Genomic DNA, 23297 nt, shown 5'->3' on the forward strand with positions numbered 1-23297 from the left:
AATCTGTATAATTATGAGCATGACATGACTCTGGTTCTGCTTGGTTTTATATTGTACTCCTGTTGGATTAAACAATTAGTAAATCAAAAAATTAGGATTAGGGTGTGAGAAGGATACACTCTTCCTTAAAAGGATGTGTTTTCTATTAATTTGATAGGAGGCACTAACTCAGCTCTGCCCTCAAGTGTTCTGAGTTCAACTTCCTAAAAAATAGCTAATAACTAATCCTAACTTTGATAACACAATAACGAACTCTTTTGTGCCTATTTTGTCTTTTTTTTTTTGAAGGAATATATGGACAAAACATTTGTTTTAAAGGATTTATAATTTTTAAGTGTTTAAAAAAAGACATTTTCTAATCAGTTTTTACATTAATTATACTGATCATGCTGTTACATTTTTATTAATGGATAAACTGTCTTAGAAGAAGTCTGTGGTTTTTTTTTATTTGAAAGCGTTAGTTTAACATGATGAAACCAAGTGGAGATTTGATGTAATGGCTCATAAGAGCAAATAAATGAAACCACCCAAAAGGAATAGCATTTACCCGTGGGGACCCATTAAAATGTTTGAGAGGTTCTCTGTTATGTTTACATTTAATTAATAGTCCTTTTAAAAAAGAAAGTGTGATTCCATTGCTAACCAGCTAGGTTGGAAACATCTTGGGATATACCTTTCTATGATGGTCAGACAGGCAGTGGTCTTACACTCCTGTCTCAAAATAAGAGAGAAACTCTGTGAGGTATGATAAATCCTGAGGAAAATATTTATGCACCTTCATCTCAGATAAAAGGTTTATCTACTTTTCTAATTATAATATATACTGCCTTTTCCTACCTGAATCATAAGAATAATATTCTCTTCAATCTAAATACTGACAAAAATAAATCCCAAATGGTAAAATCTTCTTGGGGCTTCCTTGATGGCTCAGTGGTAAAGAATCCGCCTGTCAATGCAGGAGATGCCAGAACTTAGAAGTTCCCAGAAAGGACAAGAACACATAAAATATACATGCCAGGGAAAATGTCAGAGACTTGGGGGGAAACATCGCTTGCTGCATTTCTATAAAGCTGAAAATTATTTACTAAGACTTACCTCCTATTAAGAATCAATGAACTAATTTCACTACAGAATCATAAAAGAAGTACAGTACATTGTCCAAAAAATGTATTTCATTAAAATTCTAGCTATGTTGTTTCAGGACATACAGTTTATGATTATATGAAGTTATTACTTGATAGGCTCAATATTTTAATGAAATATATTGCTTGATAGACAAGGAAATTATTTTTAAAGCACCCATGAAATTAAAAGGCACTTACTCCTTGGAAGGAAAGTTATGACCAACCTAGATAGCATATTCAAAAGCAGAGACATTGCTTTGCCAACAAAGGTCCATCTAGTCAAGGCTATGGTTTTTCCAGTGGTCATGTATGGATGTGAGAGTTGGACTGTGAAGAAAGCTGAGCACTGAAGAATTGATGCTTTTGAACTGTGGTGTTGGAGAAGACTCTTGAGAGTCCCTTGGACTGCAAGGAGATCCAACCAGTCCATTCTGAAGGAGATCAGCCCTGGGATTTCTTTGGAAGGAATGATGCTAAAGCTGAAACTCCAATACTTTGGCCACCTCATGCGAAGAGTTGACTCATTGGAAAGACCCTGATGCTGGGAGGGATTGGGGGCAGGAGGGAAAGGGGACAACAGAGGATGAGATGGCTGGATGACATCACCAACTCGAAGGACATGACTTTGGGTGAACTCCGGGAGTTGATAATGGACAGGGAGGCCTGGCGTGCTGAAGTTCATGGGGTCACAAAGAATCGGACACAACTGAGCAACTGAACTGAACTGAAACTTCTGAAACAAGTTTCTGAAAGCACTGTTCATTTTTGCTCTCCCAATTCTACTTTCTTTGCAAATGAGGTTTTATGTCTAAGATTTTTAAGAGAAGAATTAACTATAGTACCTCTTTTTAAATTCTTTCTTTTTTTTTTAAAGTAATTTTGATTGTTTATTCTTAAATCAATTTTAATTTTTAAAATTTTCAATTGTTATTTCTCTAAGCCTCTCTTGGTCATAGCTCTGTTCACAGTCCTTCAGGAAACTTCTTCCTTTCTAACTTTTCTTTTACTTCAGCCTCTTGTACATTTCCCCCACTACCGACTTGTCATTTCCTTCAGGGTTTTCTTTTCTTCCGCCTATCCCAGTGATGCACAGCTAAATGTTTAACAACCAGTTCTCCAAGAAAAAAAAAATGGTATACGTACTGCCATCAGTTGACCATATTCTGTTGATGTAAAGGATATGTGGTACACAATTTACAAATAATAATATAATCAACATCCTTCATTGACTATTCCATATAGCTATTCTCACAGAGTGTGAATTTTGCCAATTTTTAAAATTTATAACAATGATTGCAATTGATAAACAATAATAGTTTTAATCTGAAGGTTGCTTGGTATTTTCATTTACATTAATCAGTAACATGAAACAGACTTCCTGTCAGAACTTGACTCATTCATCAGTGATGTGAACAAATTTTTGCTGAATCAGATAATAGGATTTGAGCAATGAAGGAATATTTCCTCAAGTTTTTCATGCTATTCACAGTGTAAGGGCTGCAAACATACATAACTATTACTGTTTTATTAACATTTTATCCATCACTGTCTTAGTCTACTCTAGAAAATCAGCAAGCCTTGATTTATAGCACTTGATAACTTTTGTAAAGATTCCCACCATGACTCATTTCAAACTACTGGTGTCACTTTGCTGCATGTGGAGTTGAAAAGAGACACACAGTAGCCCAACAGTGTAACATATTTCTACCAACCAGGTAGAATACATAAAGATACTCAAGAGCATTCAGTTCAGTTCAGTCGCTCAGTTGTGTCCGACTCTTTGCAACCCCATGAATCGCAGCATGCCAGGCCTCCCTGTCCATCACCAACTCCCGGAGTTCACTCAGACTCACATCCATCAAGTCAGTGATGCCATCCAGCCATCTCATCCTCTGTTGTCCCCTTCTCCTCCTGCCCCCAATCCCTCCCAGCATCAGGGTCTTTTCCAATGAGTCAACTCTTCGCATGAGGTGGCCAAAGTACTGGAGTTTCAGCTTCAGCATCATTCCTTCCAAAGAAATCCCAGGGCTGATCTCCTTCAGAATGGACTGGTTGGATCTCATTGCAGTCCAAGGGACTCAAGAGTCTTCTCCAACACCACAGTTCAAAAGCATCAATTCTTCAGTGCTCAGCTTTCTTCACAGTTCAACGTTCACATCCATACATGACCACTGGAAAAATCATAGCCTTGACTAGATGGACCTTTGTTGGCAAAGTAATGTCTCTGCTTTTCACCAATTGTAAATTGTAGTAAAATTATTAGAGTAGTATGTTTTTAGTATTTATTACCTTTTCTAAAGTTATACTTTTAGGTTTATACACTTTAATTTTTGATAACAGCTGCATTTAACAACAGGCTAGCAAAATTTTCCTGACAATTTAACAATAAGTTGTCAAGACCAATGTGAGTTAGTTCCAGCATACCTTTGAATTCTCTTAATATAGCTGTTCCAGAATGTTCCAGACTTGCCCCTTTTCTCTCTTACCCTAAATACTTTTTTTGTGTGGCCTTAACAACTATCCTGATCTCAGCTGACACATACATGCTAATTATTCCTTCACATTCTTTTCCAGCCCAGACTTTTCCTTTAAACTTCACAGATTCACACCTTCAAATATCTACAGGACCTCTGTGCTTAGAGATTTCACCGGCATCTCAGACTCATTACCACCCCAAGCAGCTCCTGCTTCTGTGGTCTTCATTCATTGCTGACATCCTCACAATTGTCTGGGCTTCTCCCTTCTTCTTACATCCCATATCCAGTCAGTCAGCAAATCCACTGATTATACCAAATATGTCTTGACTCTGTTACTGCTCTAGTTCCGAACAAAAGCTACCCTAATCTATTTTTCTTGTTGAGGATACTGAACCAGCACCCTAAATGGCTTTCTAGTCTGGGTTTTTCTTTGTACCTTCCCATCCCTCTTTTTTCTTCTCTTCCAACTTATCCTCCACAGTTGTTGGAGATGTCTATTTAAATTATGATCTTCCTATGTAGTTCTCTACCTACAACCCTTCACTTACCCGTCATCAGAATATAGGATATAGACCAAACTGCTTAAGGTGGGGGAAAAGATTTCTATAATCTGACCAATTTCTCTGCCTCATCTCTCATCTGTGCCTCTTGTGTACACTTTGCTTTCATCACAGTTCTGAAATACATCACAGTTCTGAAATAATCTCTGTACACATTTTGCTGTCTCTTGGCTGGAATTCCACCCAAACTCTTCTTGACTAACAATTTGATTTAATACACCTCTTCCAGAAAACCTCCTCTGACCTTACTTTTTTAACAAATTAAGCCAGCTTAGGTGAATGTCTTCCATGCTACCAAAAATAACCCCGGCATATCTGTCCTTTTAGTTGCTTTATCCTATTGTGGCCATTTATTTCTATATCTAGCTGCCTAGCTAAAAGCCAAAAGTAGATTCCATAAGAAGAAGAAACTATGTACACAGCTGAGTAAAATGCTTGCTCAATAAATGTTTGATAAGGATGTGAATGAATAAACCTTAAACAACTTTAAAAATTCCTGTTTTTTTTTAATAGAAGTATGTTTTACATCTGTAATTCCAAAGTCAAATTGGTTTTTAACCTACATTATTCGAAAGTTTTATCTGCATCTTATAATCAAGATCTCTTTCTTTTGAACTGAATGTATAGGTCCTTCCACTAATTTTTAAAATATTACTTAGAATGCTGTTTCTCAAAAGTGCTTTTTTACAGAGGAGTTGAAGCAGCACCAGATTATAGACTAAATTCACATCAAGAAGGTCATGAAATGCAATATTATCTTGAGATTTATATTGATTCACCAATCATTATTTACTGCTCATTGTGTATCAGGATTAGGATTGTATTAGGGCTGCAATAATAAATAACAGTATGTGGTTTAAATACTGTAGAAGACGTTGATGAGGAACTAGAGAAATATAGAAAACACAAATATATCCAAGTTAGAAATTACTGACAAATATTAAGAAAACGCCATGGAGATTTAGGAGATAAGAAAAAGCAACACCCAAGTTAAAATTATTTGAAGCTTCAGATGTGCTTGAAATTATTTGGTTGAGGAATTGTCATAGGGAGCACTTTGCATTAAATAATATTTCTTAAGTATTTTATTTATTCTGAATATCCAGATTTTACATGCATGTCTTTCTTGCCAGGTTGCGTACAGAGGTTCCCATGCTGCCAAGTTAACATAGAATCAGGGAAAGGAAAAATCTGGTGGAACATCAGGAAAACGTGCTTCAGGATAGTTGAGCACAGTTGGTTTGAAAGCTTCATTGTTCTCATGATCTTGCTCAGCAGTGGTGCTCTGGTAAGTGATCTGACACCTAATGCTTAAATGGATGGTCATTATTTTTAATAAATGTGTTGGAAGTTAAAAATATTGTGGCATTTTTTTTTTTTTTACTTAAAAATTAATCCCTCTGATCAGTAAAGGACAACATGTTAGTTACCTTAGTAAATACTTACTACATGCCAGGCATTATTCTTCCTCCTGGAATGCAATGATGTTTAAGACCCACAGACTTTTCTCAAGGAGATCAGAGAGCTTTAGGGAAGTAAGAAGCACGAGTGGTACAGAACTGGGATATGTTTGTAAGTGAAGTACATGCACGTTTAAGCTCTGGAGCAAGAAGAGTCATCTGCTTGGGAATTCAGAAAGGTAGATGATGTTTTGCAAAATCCAGAAAGATGAATAGGAATTTTCCAGCCAGGAAGGTGGCCTGAGGGGAATGAAGCATGAAATAGCATGAGACATTTAGGAAATTGAAAGTTGTCAAACTGTAGAAAGTGTTGTGGGAGGAAGAGCAAATCCAGAGAGGTGGGTGGTGACCAGAGATACTGTGAAAAAGATAGACAGTGTCAATTTAGGAAGCATCTTGCATAAAAGAAAATACTGTAGTTTTAGGACGAGAATGGGATAGGTCTCTCATTCTTATACATGTGCTAACACTTTCTATGAGATTTGAAAAGGATCTGGGAGAGTTAGAGGCTCCCTGAGCTTTTTCTTGACTTAGAGAAGGGAAGCAAGAAAGTCCTGAGGGCTTGACTTTAATTCTTGCATTTCAGTTCCACTGTCATTCAGAAACTCTGCCAACTGCTGGAACCTTCTCTCAACATCTTAGTAGGTCTGTCCATTCTCTATATCCCAACGTCTGTGTTTTCCTCAATATTGACAATAAACTTTTGTAAAAAGTGCTAAGGATTATTTTTAAAGTATCAATAGAAAAACTTGGAATAAGAAGAATAAGAATGGCACAAGTCCATAACTGTGGACAAGTAGACCACTGTTAACCACTAAAGATAAAGGTCCTTTTGCTTTAATTTTCTCTAACAAGGTGAATATTGTTTAAACTTGAAAGAGAAAATTCTAATCCTTTAGACCTGTCTAGGTCAGCAGTCATTTTCAGTGGCTTCAGTTAACTCAGTTCTTAAGTCCTTTCAAACTATTTCTCAAGGACTTTGTGGCTGTAACCACAGTATCATCATCTACCACTCACTGAAAGTTCTTGGGAAGGATCAAAAGGTGTCACATTGATGGAATGAATATAACAGATATTAGTAGAGCTGAAGCTTTTAATGAATGATAAAGGGTTGGTGAAAAATTCAAAGAAAGAAACCATCTTCTGTGCTCTATAGCCCTGTTAAGCTACAGCACTTGATTTTACAAACCTTTCCTGCTGTGTTCTTGACATAGAGCTAGGTACTGAGAATTCATAAGCACATAAGAGCTGAAGGAGAGGCTCTAAATCCTACTGCTGGCTTGAAGAAGAGTGCAGGGTGAGAGAGATTTATAGGAGGGGCTGACCCTGGAATCATGTCTTAAATTATTAGGACTTACTAGTTTGCAGGAGCGTTTAGGGGTGTCAGATAGTGGAAATCACTGAAAGAGTCAGAGATCATGGTTCTTTTATAGGACTATAGTAATTGCATTTTTTTGCACCCTATTTCTCTTGACCTCTGGTGACCAGCCACCTGTATTGATGAGAACTGAGTGTTACACCTGCGTGTGTGCTTGTGTGCTAAGTCACTTCAGTTATGACTGACTCTTAACAACCCTGTGGCCTGTGGCAAGGCTCCTCTGTCCATGAGATTCTCCAGGCAAAAATACTGGAGTGGATGAGAATGGGATAGGTCTCTCAATCCTGCAGGATGCAGGATCTTCCCAACCCAGGGGTCAAACTGGTGTCTCTTACGTCTACCTGCATTGGCAGGCAGATTGGTGACTTAGTGGTAAAAAAAAAAAAAAAAAATCCGCCTGCAATACAGGAGATGCAGGAACCCAGGTTTGATTCCCTGGATTGGAAGATCTGGAGGAGAAAATGGCAACCCACTCCAGTATTCTTGACTGGAGAATCCTATGGACAGAGGGCTGCAGACCTTGGGATTGCATAGTAGGAAACTTAGCAACAGACTTTCTTTCTTTTTCTCCCTTTGCCACTAGCGCCACCTGCGAAGCACATGTGCTCCACTGTAACTGTAAACCAGAAGAAAGCCAGCAGCCCCGTAATAGCATAATACGTCAGTGATCTCTTTATCAGAATTTCAGTTCCTGTTTTGGTCTTGAATCATAAGCTTTAAGTTGTACCGAATTTAAATTCAAATGTTATTTTCACAGGCTTTTGAAGATATATATATTGAAAAGAAAAAGAACATTAAGATTATCCTGGAGTATGCTGACAAGATATTCACGTATATCTTCATTCTAGAAATGCTTCTAAAATGGGTAGCATATGGTTACAAAACCTATTTCACCAATGCCTGGTGTTGGCTGGATTTCTTAATTGTCGATGTAGGTACTTTTGAGTAAATTTTAAAGAGGGTTTATTCTTAATAATAAGAGCTCTGAAAAATCTCACTAATGTTGTGTATTAATCATATTTAGATACGTGATATGCAAGAAACAGTTTTTCCCAAGGCATAGCTATACCTTATAATCTCCTGTGTTCTCTCAGACTTCCTCTATGAGAAATTTGATTTTTGATACTTATACTAATAATTTCATATTTGATTTTTTTCATTCACCCTTTTAATATATATGTTACATAGTTACTGCCTAGAAAAATGAATGGTAAGATGAATACTTTTGCAATATAATAGTTTTAAAGAAAGGCTAGCCAAAATAAGAACAGAAAGAATTTAGATCTTTTCTCTTAACCTGTAATTATGATTGAGTCTTCTAAAAATTATTATAAAATATTTAAAATCTTCACAAACTTCTTAAAATATTATCCCAAACTTTACTCTTTTCATCTCTCAGTTTAAGAAAAAAAGTTTACAAGCAGAGTTGAATTTATTTTTAGTTAATAAAGGGATATGGCTATTTAATAATGGAATTTGTTTGTATTTTGAAAATATGAAGTGTGATTCTCAATATTTTGGAGTATGTAATATGCAGAATTCAGAAAAGTTATATAGCTTCAATTTGAATTTTTAAAATATTTTGCAAAAAGCTAAATAAATTATATACACATATATATAATATATATGTGTATGTTTACAAAATGTCTTAATAATGCAACAGAGCAAAACTTTACCCAATATTCACAATATTCATACACATCTAGGCATGTGGATTTAGGGGAGGAGTTGAGATTTTTTTTTTTATTATCTCAAAAACAGAAATTTGTCTATCTAGCACTACTACTGCTACTGCTAAGTCTCTTCAGTCATGTCCGACTCTGTGCGACCCCATAGACGGCAGTCCACCAGGCTCCCCCATCCCTGGGATTCTCCAGGCAAGAACACTGGAGTGGGTTGCCATTTCCTTCTCCAATGCATGAAAGGGAAAAGTGAAAGTGAAGTCGCTCAGTCATGTCCTACTCTTATTGACCCCATGGACTGAAGCCTACCAGGCTCCTCGATCCGTGGGATTTTTCAGGCAAGAGTACTAGAGCGGGTTGCCATTGCCTTCTCTGAACAAGGTCTATACTAGGACATAAATTTGGCTGAGTGAATGCCACACTCTTTGGACTTAGCTTTAGAATCACACAGTTCATTATTGTTGTTCAGTCACTAAGTCGTGTCTCTTTGTGACCCCATAGACTGTAGCATGTCAAGCTCCTCTGTCCTCCATTATTTCCCAGAGTTTGCTCAAACTCATGTCCCTTGAGTTGGTGATGCTATCTAAGCATCTCATCCTCTGTCACCCCCTTCTGCTTTTGCCGTCAGTCTTTCCCAGCATTAGGGTCTTTTCCAGTTAGTTGGCTCTTCACATCAGGTGACCAAAGTATTGGAGCTTCAGTTTCAGCAACAGCACTTTCAATGAATATTCAGGGTTGATTTTCTTTAGGATTGACTAGTTTCATCTCCTTGCTGTCCAAGTGACTCTCAAGAGTATTCTTAAGCACCACAATTTGAAAGCATTAGTTCTTCTGCACTCAGTCCTCTTTATGGTCCAACTCTTACAACCGTACAAAACTACTGGAAAAACCATAGCTTTGACTATACAGACCTTTGTCTGCAAAGTGATGTCTCTGCTTTTTAATATGCTGTCTAGGTTGGTCATAGCTTTTCTTCCAAGGAGCAAGCATCTTTTAATTTCATGGCTGCAGTCATCGTCTGCAGTGATTTTAGAGCCCAAGAAAATACCCTGGACTTTATTCCAATTGAAATTTTGATAGTTGCTTTAATTAAATGTTCAGAATTAATAAGCAAGTAAAAAACCTACAAAAGTATGAAAAGCATATGTGATTTTATTATTCAGATATAAGAAATAACTTACTTTCCTTCTACTATTTCTTTTTTTCTGGTTAACTTTCCTTTAAATCTATTTCCTTAAAAAGGCATCTATTTTAACCAATTTTTAGACAATTAGTAGATAACTTTATATATAAATCATGTTGTTCTTGTCGAGTTGCTCTTCAGTTCAGTTCAATTGCTCAGTCATGTCTGATTCTTTGAGACCCCATGGACTGCAGCATGCCAGGCCTCCCTATCCATCACCAACTCCCGGAATTTACTCAAACTCATGTCCATTGAGTTGGTGATGCCATCCAACCATCTCATCCTCTGTTGTCCCCTTCTCCTCCTGCCCTCAATCTTTCCAAGCATCAGGGTCTTTTCCGATGAGTTAGTGCTTCGTATCAGGTGGCCAAAGTATGGGAGTTTCAGCTTCAGCATCAGTCCTTCCAATGAACATTCAGGACTGATCTCCTTTAGGATGGACTCTTTGGATCTCCTTGCAGTCCAAGGGACTCCCAAGAGTCTTCTTCAACACCACAGTTCAAAAGCATCAATTCTTTGGCACTCAGCTTTCTTTAGAGTCCAGCTCTCACATCCATACATGACCACTGGAAAAACCATAGCCTTGACTAGATGGACCTTTGTTGGTTGCTCTTAGTGATCTTTAAAATTGACTTGTTCTCATCATGCTTTATTATTTAATTGAAATGATTAGATGAAATTTTTGATTAATGAAAATTTTCTTTTTTGTAGGTTTCTTTGGTTACATTAGTTGCAAACACTCTTGGCTACTCAGATCTTGGTCCCATTAAATCCCTTCGGACACTTAGAGCTTTAAGACCTCTGCGAGCTTTATCTAGATTTGAAGGAATGAGGGTAAGAAAATACTAAACTTTCTAATATATTCATATTTCTTAATAGAGTATGAAATATGAAAAATGGGTAATTAGGAATTATGGACTGTTTATACACGTGCATATATATACATATGTATGATCTGTTTATGTAAATAAGTGTGTATACATGTGCATATACACACATTTCAGTGCATATTGTTTAACAAAAAGTACGTGAAATATAGTAATGCCTCCTTCATATTATATTGTTAGGCAGTGATTCAAATAAGTTACTTTTCCCTTCCTAAATGAAAATCTTTCCTATGGTAGGAAATGCAAATGAAGGGGACACTATTAGTCCTGACAGCATCTCTCAAATACAAGTCATGAAGAACTTGCCTGTATCAAGTGCTTAAATAATATTTTTTTAAGGAGTCACTCTGGGTAGGAAGCATAAGAAAAGACAGAGAAATAGCATCAGGCATCACTTTAAATTTCATTCTTGAAATATATGGTTCAATAAAAATGGAAATATCTCCAAATTATATTTGAGAAAATGGAAGCTCTGAGTTAATTTGCACTAGTCTGTATAGTGCCTGACAACTGATTCATTTTTCAGAAACAAACCAGGTGAGATAAATAATGACTACCAGAAACCTAGCTTTAGGGCTATATTAAACCAGCAACTTCTTCATAAAATACATAGAGGATAAGAGGACAGTGACTTTATTTTCTCTAATGAGTCCATGTCCTCATTTGTTGCTACTCCCCTCAAATTTCTTCTTTTCCAGATAGGTTCCTGCTTTCTCATGCCTCCATTCTCTTGGCTGGGAATGCTTCTCCCTCCCCTGTCTCAACTCTAACTCATCAATATAGCAAATTCCTACTTATCCTTTAGACCTAAATTTAAATGTACCTTATCTGTCCAGGTATAACTGGGCATCCTTCCTATGTGTTCAAACACATAAAATCCTTATTATATTGCATCATACATATTTATCTGACTGCCTCTCTGTAGTCTCTGAACAATTTAACATGCAGATTAATCTAGCTTGCTGCTTCTCTAAATGTAGTCAGCATCATTTGAAAACTTAGTAGAAATGCAAATTCCTGATTGCACCCTAGATCTGCTGAATGATAAACTCTGGAGTGGGGCTCAGAAATCTGAAGCGTCTGGGGAATGGTAGACGTCTTTTAGTCCAGCAGATCTTCATTGTTATTCTTACTAACCTAATTAAGACTATTACCTCAACCAGTTAGTGTATCCACTGCATATTGTTCCAATGTATATGAGAGATCATGATTATACAAAAAAAATTTCATAAGTAAAAGTCAATTCCTGTTTGTCATGTAAGAACTGAAAAATTACGTTTCATTTTATACACAAAGGTAATATTGGAATTGACATTAATTTTGCTCTTTGAACATTAGTATATAGAATGTTGCCATCAGAACTTCTCACTGATCCTTGGACTCAAGCGGAGCACTTATGACATTTTCATGATCAAGGAATATACTTTGACCAACAAGACTACTTCCCTCAGTGATTAAGTCACTCCATTATTTTACCCTGTTCTTTGTTCTTTATCTGTAATACAGCTGAATAGGATGAAGGAGAATGTTTTAATGCATTTGGAGTGACAAATGTATCTATTTAGTTATGTTTATTAGCCAGGCAAAAAAAGGGACTTTTCTTCACAATGCAGGGTCATTTTTAAGAATATGATTGGAGACATTTTATAGTTAGCTTCCTTTGAAAAGACTTGAGGTTCTTGAACTTACTGACTTCTCCAAATGGCTTCTCATCAGAACAACATATATCCATCTCCCTCAGAGACCCATCGTAACGCGCATTCTTTCAGCAAACATTTTCAACACCAACTATGAGTCAAATTTTGTTCTATAAAAGAAGTACAATGGTAAATAGACCCCAGCCCTCCAGGAGTGAGTCAGGACAGTGTCCATGGAGAGCTAGACAAGGGAATATTAGTTATTCTGTGGCTTCTGCTGTAAACAGTAGGCACCCAGTGCTACGGGAGTGAAGATGAAAGTGGCTGCCTGGGGGGACCTTGGAGGGGCTTCATAAGGAGGTGACCTTGGAGCCATGACTGAAAGAATGGACCCTAGCTCACAGGCAGGTGGGCATTTCAGGCAGAGGTGCAACTCGGTAGAGAAGGACAGAGTTGCATAGGCAAGGTGTGTTTGAGCAGCGACTAGAAGGATCAGCACGCCTAGGTGATAAGCATAGTGGGAGGATAAAGGAAATGAGGGTGAAAATGCAGGTTTGAATCATAGCTGACCACTTTGAACTCTCTAATCCTGTTCTTCCTAACCCTTTTGAGGGTGATGTACACTATAAAACTCTTGTGAAAGTATAAATCATCTCCATAAACAAAGCATGCCCATAATATTTTCATATAATCTCATGCCCCCATGGAACCTCTACAGGTCCAGAAATCGCAGGGTAGTAACTGTAGTTCTGGGTCAAGAGTCAACAACCAAAGCCCACAAGCTGGATGCCTGTTTTATAAAGGAAGTTTCTTTGGATCACATTGCGTTCTTCAGTCACTAAGTTGTGTCTGACTCTTTGTATGACCCCATGGACTGTAGCCCACCAGGCTCCTCTGTCTATGGGGTTTTTCCAGGCAACAATATTGGAGTGGGTTGCCATTTCCTTCCCCAAGGGATCTTCTGAACCCAGGGATCAACACTGTGACTCCTGCATTGGCAGGCAGATTCGTTACCACTGAGCCACCTGGGAAGCCCCACTGGATCATAGCCACACCCATTGGTTTATGTATGGTCTGTTGCTACAATGGCAGAATGGAATAGTGACAACAGAGATCATATAACCTGCAAAGCCTAAAAACATTGAAGACAATATTTGCCAACTCCTGCTCTAGACAATCTCAAAAGTAATCAGGGATCCTTAATGTCTTCCCTTTTGGAAATGTCTTGAGAGCCTGCTCAACATATTATAAAAAAAGAGGGAACATATGCTTTTTACTTATCAAGTTAGTCTTTAATGCATTTATCCCCAAATTCAGGGTAAAGTTTAAGAAGATAGTAAGTTTGGAAAGATGAGGTAATTAAGAAAATCTGGAGAGTGATAAATGTTACAGTAGTTGCCATGCAGTAGGAAGAGGCATTGGTGAAAGGTAGTAGTAGAAATGGCTGAAAAGCAGAAATAAAGGGAGCATGAAAGATAAACTGTATTGCATTTTTGTGTTAGCTGAGACTAGCTCTATCTATTTAGCCAAGGCTTATGTGTAAAGTTCTTTTCAAAGTTAGAATAATAAATTTGAAAAGATTGCTCTCATTCTGCAGAAGAGGAAACAGGGATCCTAAAGTCTTAAAGATATTTATGCATCACATAACTAGTGTCCATGCATGCTAAGTCATTTCAGTCGTGTCCAACTCTCTGCGACCCTATGGACTGTAGCCCACCAGGTTCCTCTATCCATGGAATTCTCCAGGCAAGAATACAGGAGTGGGGTGCCATGCCCTCCTCCAGGGGATCTTCCCAACTCAGGGATCGAACCTGAGTTTCTTATGTCTCCTGCATTGGCAGACAGGTTCTTTACCACTAGTACCACCTGGGAAGCCCCATCACATAACTAGCAGAACCAATTAAATCTAAGGAGTTCAAACCACAAAAAGATTCCTAGTCTTAATTCCAGTTTATACATAGTAATGGTTTACATGGAAGAATTTTAGCACTGGTAATTCTAGGACTATGAACCTTTAAATGTACATTTTGTTTATTTAATCATTTATATTTATAAATTTCTTTCTTTTCTAGAGCATGCAGATTTTATGACTTCACCTTACATACATCAGGTTTTTGGTTTATTCTTTTATTTATTTAATTTATTTGAACTGTCATTTAATCTTAGTAAATTGTTTCGTATTGTTGCTAATAGTTTCACTGTGTGATCCTCATGTATTTTTGTAAACTCATTGAGCACGGGGCTCCTGTCTCATTTTGTCCTGCTTAGCACACTGCTGAGCGTATAGTAGGCATTCAGTAAGTCTTATGTCTTAAACATGTAAGGGTAGCTCTTCTAACTTTTTAAATTCTGCATAATGTTTCATTAATGTTGCCTACTTAACATTCTTACTGGTCCTAACCCTTCTTTTCTTTCTTTTGAATGCTAGGTGGTTGTGAATGCACTCATCGGTGCAATTCCTTCTATCATGAATGTGCTACTTGTGTGTCTCATATTCTGGCTGATATTTAGCATCATGGGAGTAAATTTGTTTGCTGGCAAGTTTTATGAGTGTATTAACACCACAAATGGATTACGTTTTCCTACAAGTGAAGTGGAAAACCGTTCTGCCTGTCTTGCGCTTATGAATGTCAGTCAAAATGTGCGATGGAAAAACCTAAAAGTGAACTTTGATAATGTTGGACTTGGTTACCTGTCTCTACTTCAAGTGGTAAGTGACTCGTTTTATGAATGCTTGATATTTTAGTGCACGTTGGATGGAGGAGCTGTCGTTATCATGTAGCTATTAACTAAAAATTAAAGATAAAGTACTGTGTGACAAAAAACAGAAGTGGTCTTTCGTAGAACATGTGCCTATAAACATGAGTTAAGAAGCATGGGCTCTATTGCACTGCTGTACAGGTGATTAATCCATAATCACCTTTTCAGAGTCACCTGACCCCCTGCCATTGTGCCTTCTGAATTGCTCCAAAAATGAATAGTCATTTTTTGGACTACTGCTTTCACACTACAAGGAAATCAGAAGGACTTGCCACTGGTACAGAAAGTCCTTAAGATATGGAGAAAAATTGCTTCTTTCCTTAGTTGTAAAACTCTCTACCCCCTCTGGAAAAATAAAAGTTCAGGTACAAAACTCACAAGCAGTTCTAACAACCTGGAAATTCACTGCTGCTGCTAAGTTGCTTCAGTCATGTCCAACTCTGTGCAACCCCATAGACAGCAGCCTACTAGGCTCCCCCATCCCTGGGATTCTCCAGGCAAGAACACTGGAGTGGGTTGCCGTTTCCTCCTCCACTAGGACTGAGATTTAGAACGTGACTTGGCAATGTGCCCCCCCTCTTTTTCTTCTTGACACAGCATCTTTATGTTAAGTTGATATCTTGAAATATAATGGGCTCTCTTTATCCATGGCTTTGCATCTGCATGATGCAAGGGCTTGAGCATGGGCAGATTTTGGTATTTTCAGGGACTGCCCTGGAACCAGTCCCCCCTGCATGTACCAAGGGATGACTGTATAGTTCACTCACTTAATATTACTTAAAAGTTGTAATATTAAATACACTTACTCATTTATGGCTATTTTAGACTATGAGCTTTACATTCAGAGTCTATCAATGTTATATTTACAGGCAACATTTAAGGGATGGATGGATATTATGTATGCAGCAGTTGATTCTGTTAACGTAAGTATTGGTAAACATAACACCGAACTCTGCAGTTTTGAAAAGCTTCTTTGTTGAGTTAGGCTGTTTCCAAACAGCAGCTCCAAGAAGCTCTTGCTACGGGCATGCTCACTGAAGAAAATCCACCTGGTAGTTGCCTCGGTTACCTGTGTGGCATTTGGAAACAGAGCTTGACTTAAATTCTGTGACTCTACTGTATCAGACAAGCTTGCATCTGACTTGCAGCGAGCCACTTTATCTCTCTGAGCCTGTTTATTGATCGATAAAAAGAAAATAATTCACCACTACCTCATGGGGCTATTCTCTGGATCCAGCTAGAAAATGTAAATAGAGAACTTAGTTCATCCTGGCAGTAATGTGTTCAGTAAATATTTATCAAAATAAAAATGAAATAACATGTTTTATTTATCAGTCTTACTGCTTTTATATTTTAAAGTGCCTTGGAAGAGTTAATGTGAAATAAGTCTCACACTAAGGAATTTTGAAAACTACTGACTAGATTATATTATCACAAAAGTGATAATATTAGTGAAGATATTTCTATAATCAAATTTAAAAAGGAAAAATTTATATAAATATGATGTCATCTCTTTTACTGTTTTTTCTGGAAATAAATAACATGGATTGTAATTTACTTACTACATTGTCCTATAATCCAAGAAAGTGGATAAGCCCTTTGTAGTTATTTGAAAATTATATTTAGTATTGAGTAAATGTTTAAGAATGATTATGTTGAACTTTGACAACACTATGGCTTCTGTAAAACCACATTTACCTAGGATTGCACTATTTGAATTTCCTTGTCAGAGCATGTGAGAAAGAAAATGATGAATTTATTGTCAACATACGTTAACTTTTGTTAATTCCGTAGGTAGACAAGCAGCCCATTTATGAATACAGCCTCTACATGTATATTTATTTTGTCATCTTCATCATCTTTGGGTCATTCTTCACTTTGAACTTGTTCATTGGTGTCATCATAGATAATTTCAACCAACAGAAAAAGAAGATAAGTATTTCAAGTTTTTGTCATTGCCCTGAAAGACATGAACATTATTTTTCCAAAAAATATAATGTGAAATTTAATGTCAATTACTTCATTAGAATTTCATTAATTTTCCAAGTAGTTTTTAGTATCCAGTGATGGATATGTTTAATCTCATTCATCTCTGCACAGAAAATAATCACCCTGCGATACATGAGACCTGGGTTCAATTCCTAAGTCAAGAAGATCCCCTGGAGATGGAAATGGCAACCGACTCCAATATTCTTGCCTGGAGAATCCCATGGACAGAGGACCCTGACAGGCTATACTCCATGGGGTCACAAGAGCTAGACACAACTTAGTAACTAAATGACCACAAAGTCCTAATTATTTTTAAGCAATACATCAACTATTCAGGTTTTTTCCCCCCAGTGTTCCCTGTAGAGACTTGATTAAGAAAACTCAGTGCACTAATTATTTATTCAAAATGCTTTTCATAAATAGTTCCTATATTCTGTTCTGAGCCGTAAGAGGGATTATTGTTATAGACTTTGTCTTATAAACGAGAAAAGGCACAGAGATTTTGTGTAATTTACCAAAATTATGCACCTGGTAAGTGATAGGGTTTTAATAGTCAGTAGTTGATCTTATCAGAGAAGGCAATGGCACCCTACTCCAGTACTTCTGCCTGGAAAATCTCATGGACAGAGGAGCCTGGTAGGCTGCAGTCCATGAGGTCGCTGAGGGTCGGACCCGACTGAGCGACTTCACCTTCACTTTTCACTTTCATGCATTGGAGAAGGAAATGGCAACCCACTCCAGTGTTCTTGCCTGGGAATCCCAGGGACGGGGGCCTGGTGGGCTGCTGTCTATGGGGTCACACAGAGTCGGACACAACTGAAGTGACTTAGCAGCAGCAGCAGCAGCAGTTGATCTTATATACTTTGTATATTATTTAGGCCCCTTTCTACCCCCCCAAATACTTTAACATGATATAGTTATAAATGCAATAAGAAGTTAACAAGAAATGTAAATAGGCAGTTAGAAGAAAGCTAGATACAGCTAAAACATTTTTATGATGTATGTGACAATTGAGCAGGCCTTGGAAGATGGATGAAGAAACACATAGCAACGGGGAGGCAAAAGGATAAGTAGTCCACAGCGGGTCAGAGATATGTCTGAGAACACGCACAGTGATGATAAAGGAGGCAGCAATCCAGGCAAAATACCAGTCCATTCAGTTGGGATGTAGTTTTGAGAAAAGAAATAGCAAGAGGTCTTGATTTGCTTGAGCACAGATCTGAAAAGCCATATTAGATATTTTTCAATAGGAGCTGATGTCATTGAAGTATTAAGGAAGAACATACAAGCAGGACATACACATTTATTAAGATTTGATGACATGTCTGATCCTGTGTAAAGTACTTTACACAGTAATCTTCATCACATTCTGTAAGTGTAGAGGGCATAGTATCCGCATTTCACCTCTCAGAGGGGTTATGTGCCTTGCACATGATTGGATAGCTCAGAAGTAGCTGCATCGTAGATCCAACTCTGAGGTCTTTTTTCCCAGAATTTATGGAAATCCAGCTTTAATTTAAAAAATTAATCCATCAGTGATGCAGAGAATGACTGTAGGAGCCCAAAGACTAGGTTAGGCTCTCCTTTACCTGCTGCCTAGACCACACTTCGGAGAAGGCAATGGCACCCCACTCCAGTACTCTTGCCTGGAAAACCCTATGGATGGAGGAGCCTGGTGGGCTACAGTCCATGGGGTCGCACAGAGTCGGACAAGACTGAGCGACTTCACTTTCACTTTTCACTTTCATGCATTGGAGAAGGAAATGGCAACCCACTCCAGTGTTCTTGCCTGGAGAATCCCAGGGATGGGAGAGCCTCAGAGTCGGACACGACTGAAGTGACTTAGCAGCAGCAGCAGCAGACCACACTTCATTCTCCAAATTAGTCATTTGCAGCACTAGAGAATGTTTGTGTGTGAGTGCTAAGTCGCTTCAGTCATGTCCGACTCTTTGCATCCCTGTGGACCATAGCCACCAGGCTGCGCTGTCCATGTGATTCTCCAGGCAAGAGTACTGGAGTGAGTCGCCGTACCCTTCTCCAGGGTATCTTCCCAACCCAGGGGTGGAATCCCATGTCATGTCTCCTGCATTGACAGAAGGGTTCTTTACCACTAGCGCCACCTTGGGAAACCCACTAGAGAATAGGGGATACATTCAATTAAGAGATTTTAGAGGGTAGGATCTACAGTATTGTTTGTGGTTTGCAGGAGAAAAAATTGTCTATGAAGTCTCAGTTTTCTCAAAGTAAACTGGGTTACTGTGGCTGTAGCACCACCCACAGGAAAAGAGACTTTAGAAGGATGAGGTATAGAATAACAAGAGGAAGTGATTTCAGATACTGGCTTAGTATCTAAGAAAAGACAGATGTACTTGCAATGAAATGTCATTCATGATATGATTGACTGTTCATGGGTGAAAGAAAATGTAGTAAATATTGTGTTGTTTATGCTTACATTCTGAATACAGGTGTTTATTTTTCAAAGAATTTTTCAAATTCCTTGTTCCATTCTAACATTTTATATCTGACGGTCAAAGTTAGTATCATCATATATTCATGCCTTTAGGCAGAGAATCTTAAATAAATAATAATCTTGAAAAAAATATAAATTATACCTTCATTTCCAATGTAGTTATTTTTCCTACTTTGGTCATTATATATGTGTACCTGTGATATATAAGCACACATATATAGTTCTGCAGCATTTGCTATAGAGGATGAATTATACATGTATCTAGAAAGAGCAGTATGACCATGACAGGACAGCTACAGCCCTCACTGCTTTAGTCCCCTTGCTTTTAAATATTATTCTTACAACAAGAATTGCCACTGCAGGAAGATGGGATGAATAGACACCATTCCCAGTAGCATCAGGCAAAATTACTAATTTCAAAACCCTGTCAGCTCCTGTTATCCCCTACCATTCTTCCTGTGTTTCATTTGCATTTGAAACATGCTTTTTATCTTCTGCCCCTTTCTGAGTAAGTTTACAGTTTCTTTCCAACCTACTTGGAGAATGAAAGAAGACAGGAACAACCTGTCTTCAGTTAATAACCTACTACGTAGGAGGCCTCCTGTGCTATACAAAGTGTGTATGAATTCATCTAATCCATAGAACAAGCAAATGAAAGTGGTACCTTTATACGTGCGTATAAACCGAGGCCTATAAAGAGTAAACAGCTTGTTTCAAATCAAGAACTAGGTCATTGGCAGTCAGGGTCCAAAGTTCTGTTTGAGTGTAAAGCCCATCCAAAATGAAATGTGGCCTCTTAGTGCTTTTTAACTTCAACACTTTGATCTCGGTTTGGTATGAAAGTGTTAGTTGATCAGTCATGTCCAACTCTTTGCAACCCCATGGACTGTAGCCCACCAGGTTCTTCTGTCTATGGAATTTTCCAGGCAAGAATACTGGAGTGCGTTGCTATTTCCTTCTCCAGGGGATCTTCCCAACTCAGGGATCGAACCTGCTTCTCCCACTTGGCAGGCAGATTCTTTACTGCTGAGCCACCTGGGACGCCCACCATTACCCATACCTCTTTCTAATAGCCAACCCCACTTTACTAGTTTTTCAAACTAGTCTTTGAAACTAGTCCTTAAGTCTTATAAATACTGTTTTTATCTTTAACAAATCTATGTGATAATTGGGTTTTAATAGTTCATCAGAAAATATACTTCTAAAATTTGAACTTAACGTTATTAATGAGTTCAGGTTATAAAAGGGAAATGTATGCAATGTATTTACACAAATGACTAGTACAGACCTTGGTACATGTAAGTAAATTCTAAGTAACATCAACCCTTTTCAGTAACAGTAACCTTATTTGGAACGTTAATAACAACCATGGGAATTATAAATAATTATTGAATGTTTGGAATGCAGTATCTTAATTGATCCTCACAACAAACCAATGAGGTAATTACTCTTGCAGTGTGAGATTATTCAACCTTCAGTTCAGTTCAGTTCAGTTCAATCACTCAGTTGTGTCCGACTCTTTGCGACCCCATGAAACACAGCATGCCAGGCCTGCCTGTCCAACACCAACCCACGGAGCCCACCCAAACTCATGTCCATTGAGTCACTGATGCCATTCACCATCTCAGCCTCTGTCGTCCCCTTCTCCTCCTGCCCTCAATCTGTCCCAGCATTAGGGTCTTTTCAAATGAGTCAGCTCTTCACATCAGGTGGCCAAAGTACTGAAGTTTCAGCTTCAATATCAGTCCTTCCAATGAACACCCAGGGCTGGTCTCCTTTAGGATGGACTGGTTGGATCTCTTTGCAGTCCAAGGGACTCTCAAGAGTCTTTTCCAACACCACAGTTCAAAAGCATCAATTCTGTGCTCAGCTTTCTTTATATTCTAACTCTCACATCCGTATATGACTACTGGAAAAACCATAGCCTTGACTAGACAGACCTTTGTTGGCAAAGTAATGTCTCTGCTTCTTAATATGTGATCTAGGTTGGTCACAACTTTCCTTCCAAGGAGTAAGCGTCTTAATTTCATGGCTGCAGTCACCATCTGCAGTGTTTTTGGAGCCCCCAAAAATAAAGTCTGCCACTGTTTCCACTGTTTCCCCATCTATTTCCCATGAAGTGATGGGACCAGATGCCATGATCTTCGTTTTCTGAATGTTGAGCTTTAAGCCAACTTTTTCACTCTCCACTTTCACTTTCATCAAGAGGCTTTTTAGTTCTCCTTCACTTTCTGCGAAAGTGGTGGTGGTATCATTTGCATATCTGAGGTTATTGATATTTCTCCCGGCAATCTTGATTCCAGCTTGTGCTTCTTCCAGCCCAGCGTTTCTCATGATGTACTCTGCATATAAGTTAAATAAGCAGGGTGACAATATACAGCCTTGACACACTCCTTTCCCTATTTGGAACCAGTCTGTTGTTCCATGTCCAATTCTAACTGTTGCTTCCTGACCTGCATACAGGTTTCTCAAGAGGCAGGTCAGGTGGTCTGGTATTCCCATCTCTTTCAGAATTTTCCACAGTTTATTGTGATCCACACAGTCAAAGGCTTTGGCATAGTCAAAGCAGAAATAGATGTTTTTCTGGAACTCTCTTGCTTTTTCGATGATCCAGCAGATGTTGGCAATTTGATCTCTGGTTCCTCTGCCTTTTCTAAAACCAGCTTGAACATCTGGAATTTCACAGTTCATGTATTGCTGAAGCCTGGCTTGGAGAATTTTGAGCATTACTTTACTAGCATGTGAGATGAGTGCAATTGTGCGGTAGTTTGAGCATTCTTTGGCATTGCCTTTCTTTGGGATTGGAATGAAAACTGACCTTTTCCAGTCCTGTGGCCACTGCTGAGTTTTCCAAATTTGAAGACATATTGAGTGCAGTACTTTCACAGCATCATCTTTTAGGATTTGAAATAGCTCAACTGGAATTCCATCACCTCCACTAGCTTTGTTCGTAGTGATGCTTCCTAAGGCCCACTTGACTTCACATTCCAGGATGTCTGACTCTAGGTGAGTGATCACACCATCGTGATTATCTTGGTTGTGAAGATCTTTTTTGTACAGTTCTTCTGTGTACTCTTGCCACTTCTTCTTAATATCTTCTGTTTCTGTTAGGTCCATACCATTTCTGTCCTTTATCAAGCCCATCTGTGCATGAAATGTTCTCTTGGTATCTCTAATTTTCTTGAAGAGATCTCTAGTCTTTCCCATTGTATTGTTTTCCTCTGTTTCTTTGCATTGATTGCTGAGAACGGCTTTCTTATCTCTCCTTGCCATTCTTTGTAACTCTTCGTTCAAATGGGTATATCTTTCCTTTTCTCCTTTGCTTTTTGCTTCTCTTCTTTTCTCAGCTATTTGTAAGGCCTCTTCAGACAGCCATTTTGCTTTTTTGCATTTCTTTTTCCTGGGGATGGTCTTGATCCCTCTCTCCTGTACAATGTCACAAACCTCTGTCCATAGTTCATCAGGCACTCTATCAGATCTAGTCCCTTAAATCTATTTGTCACTTCCACTGTATAATCATAAGGGATTTGATTTTAACTGCTATGTAATACATCTTTGACATAAGATGTAAAGACCAGCCTGACTTACAGAATGTCTGCCACCTAGGTTTTAAAGGGATGCATTTCACAGGGTCTTTATAAGCTATGGTTAATTAAAATTACAACACGAGTTTCTCTACTGGAGTGTTTT

At 38.2% G+C, this 23297-nt stretch overlaps 1 protein-coding gene and 1 long non-coding RNA gene across 5 annotated transcripts in view; one reads left to right on the top strand and one right to left on the bottom strand.

Moving 5' to 3' along the window:
• The window catches only part of SCN9A (sodium voltage-gated channel alpha subunit 9), a 165040-nt gene that overhangs the window by 131744 nt on the left and 9999 nt on the right, over positions 1–23297 (top strand). For 3 of the 4 annotated variants that reach the window (XM_024975630.2, XM_005202453.5, XM_024975627.2), the window contains 6 exons: positions 5295–5449; positions 7757–7930; positions 10576–10698; positions 14817–15098; positions 16018–16071; positions 16943–17080. In XM_024975630.2, coding sequence (XP_024831398.1) covers positions 5295–5449; positions 7757–7930; positions 10576–10698; positions 14817–15098; positions 16018–16071; positions 16943–17080 — 926 coding nt within the window. Of the gene's footprint in view, positions 1–5294; positions 5450–7756; positions 7931–10575; positions 10699–14816; positions 15099–16017; positions 16076–16942; positions 17081–23297 lie in introns of all 4 variants that reach the window. The other variant, NM_001110787.3, reaches the window with a different exon arrangement.
• Positions 1–23297, bottom strand: part of LOC112442560 (uncharacterized) — a 123572-nt gene that overhangs the window by 43464 nt on the left and 56811 nt on the right. The window lies entirely within an intron of this gene.

The sequence above is a fragment of the Bos taurus genome, chromosome 2 (assembly GCF_002263795.3).
Source record: "Bos taurus isolate L1 Dominette 01449 registration number 42190680 breed Hereford chromosome 2, ARS-UCD2.0, whole genome shotgun sequence".
NCBI lineage: Eukaryota > Metazoa > Chordata > Mammalia > Artiodactyla > Bovidae > Bos > Bos taurus.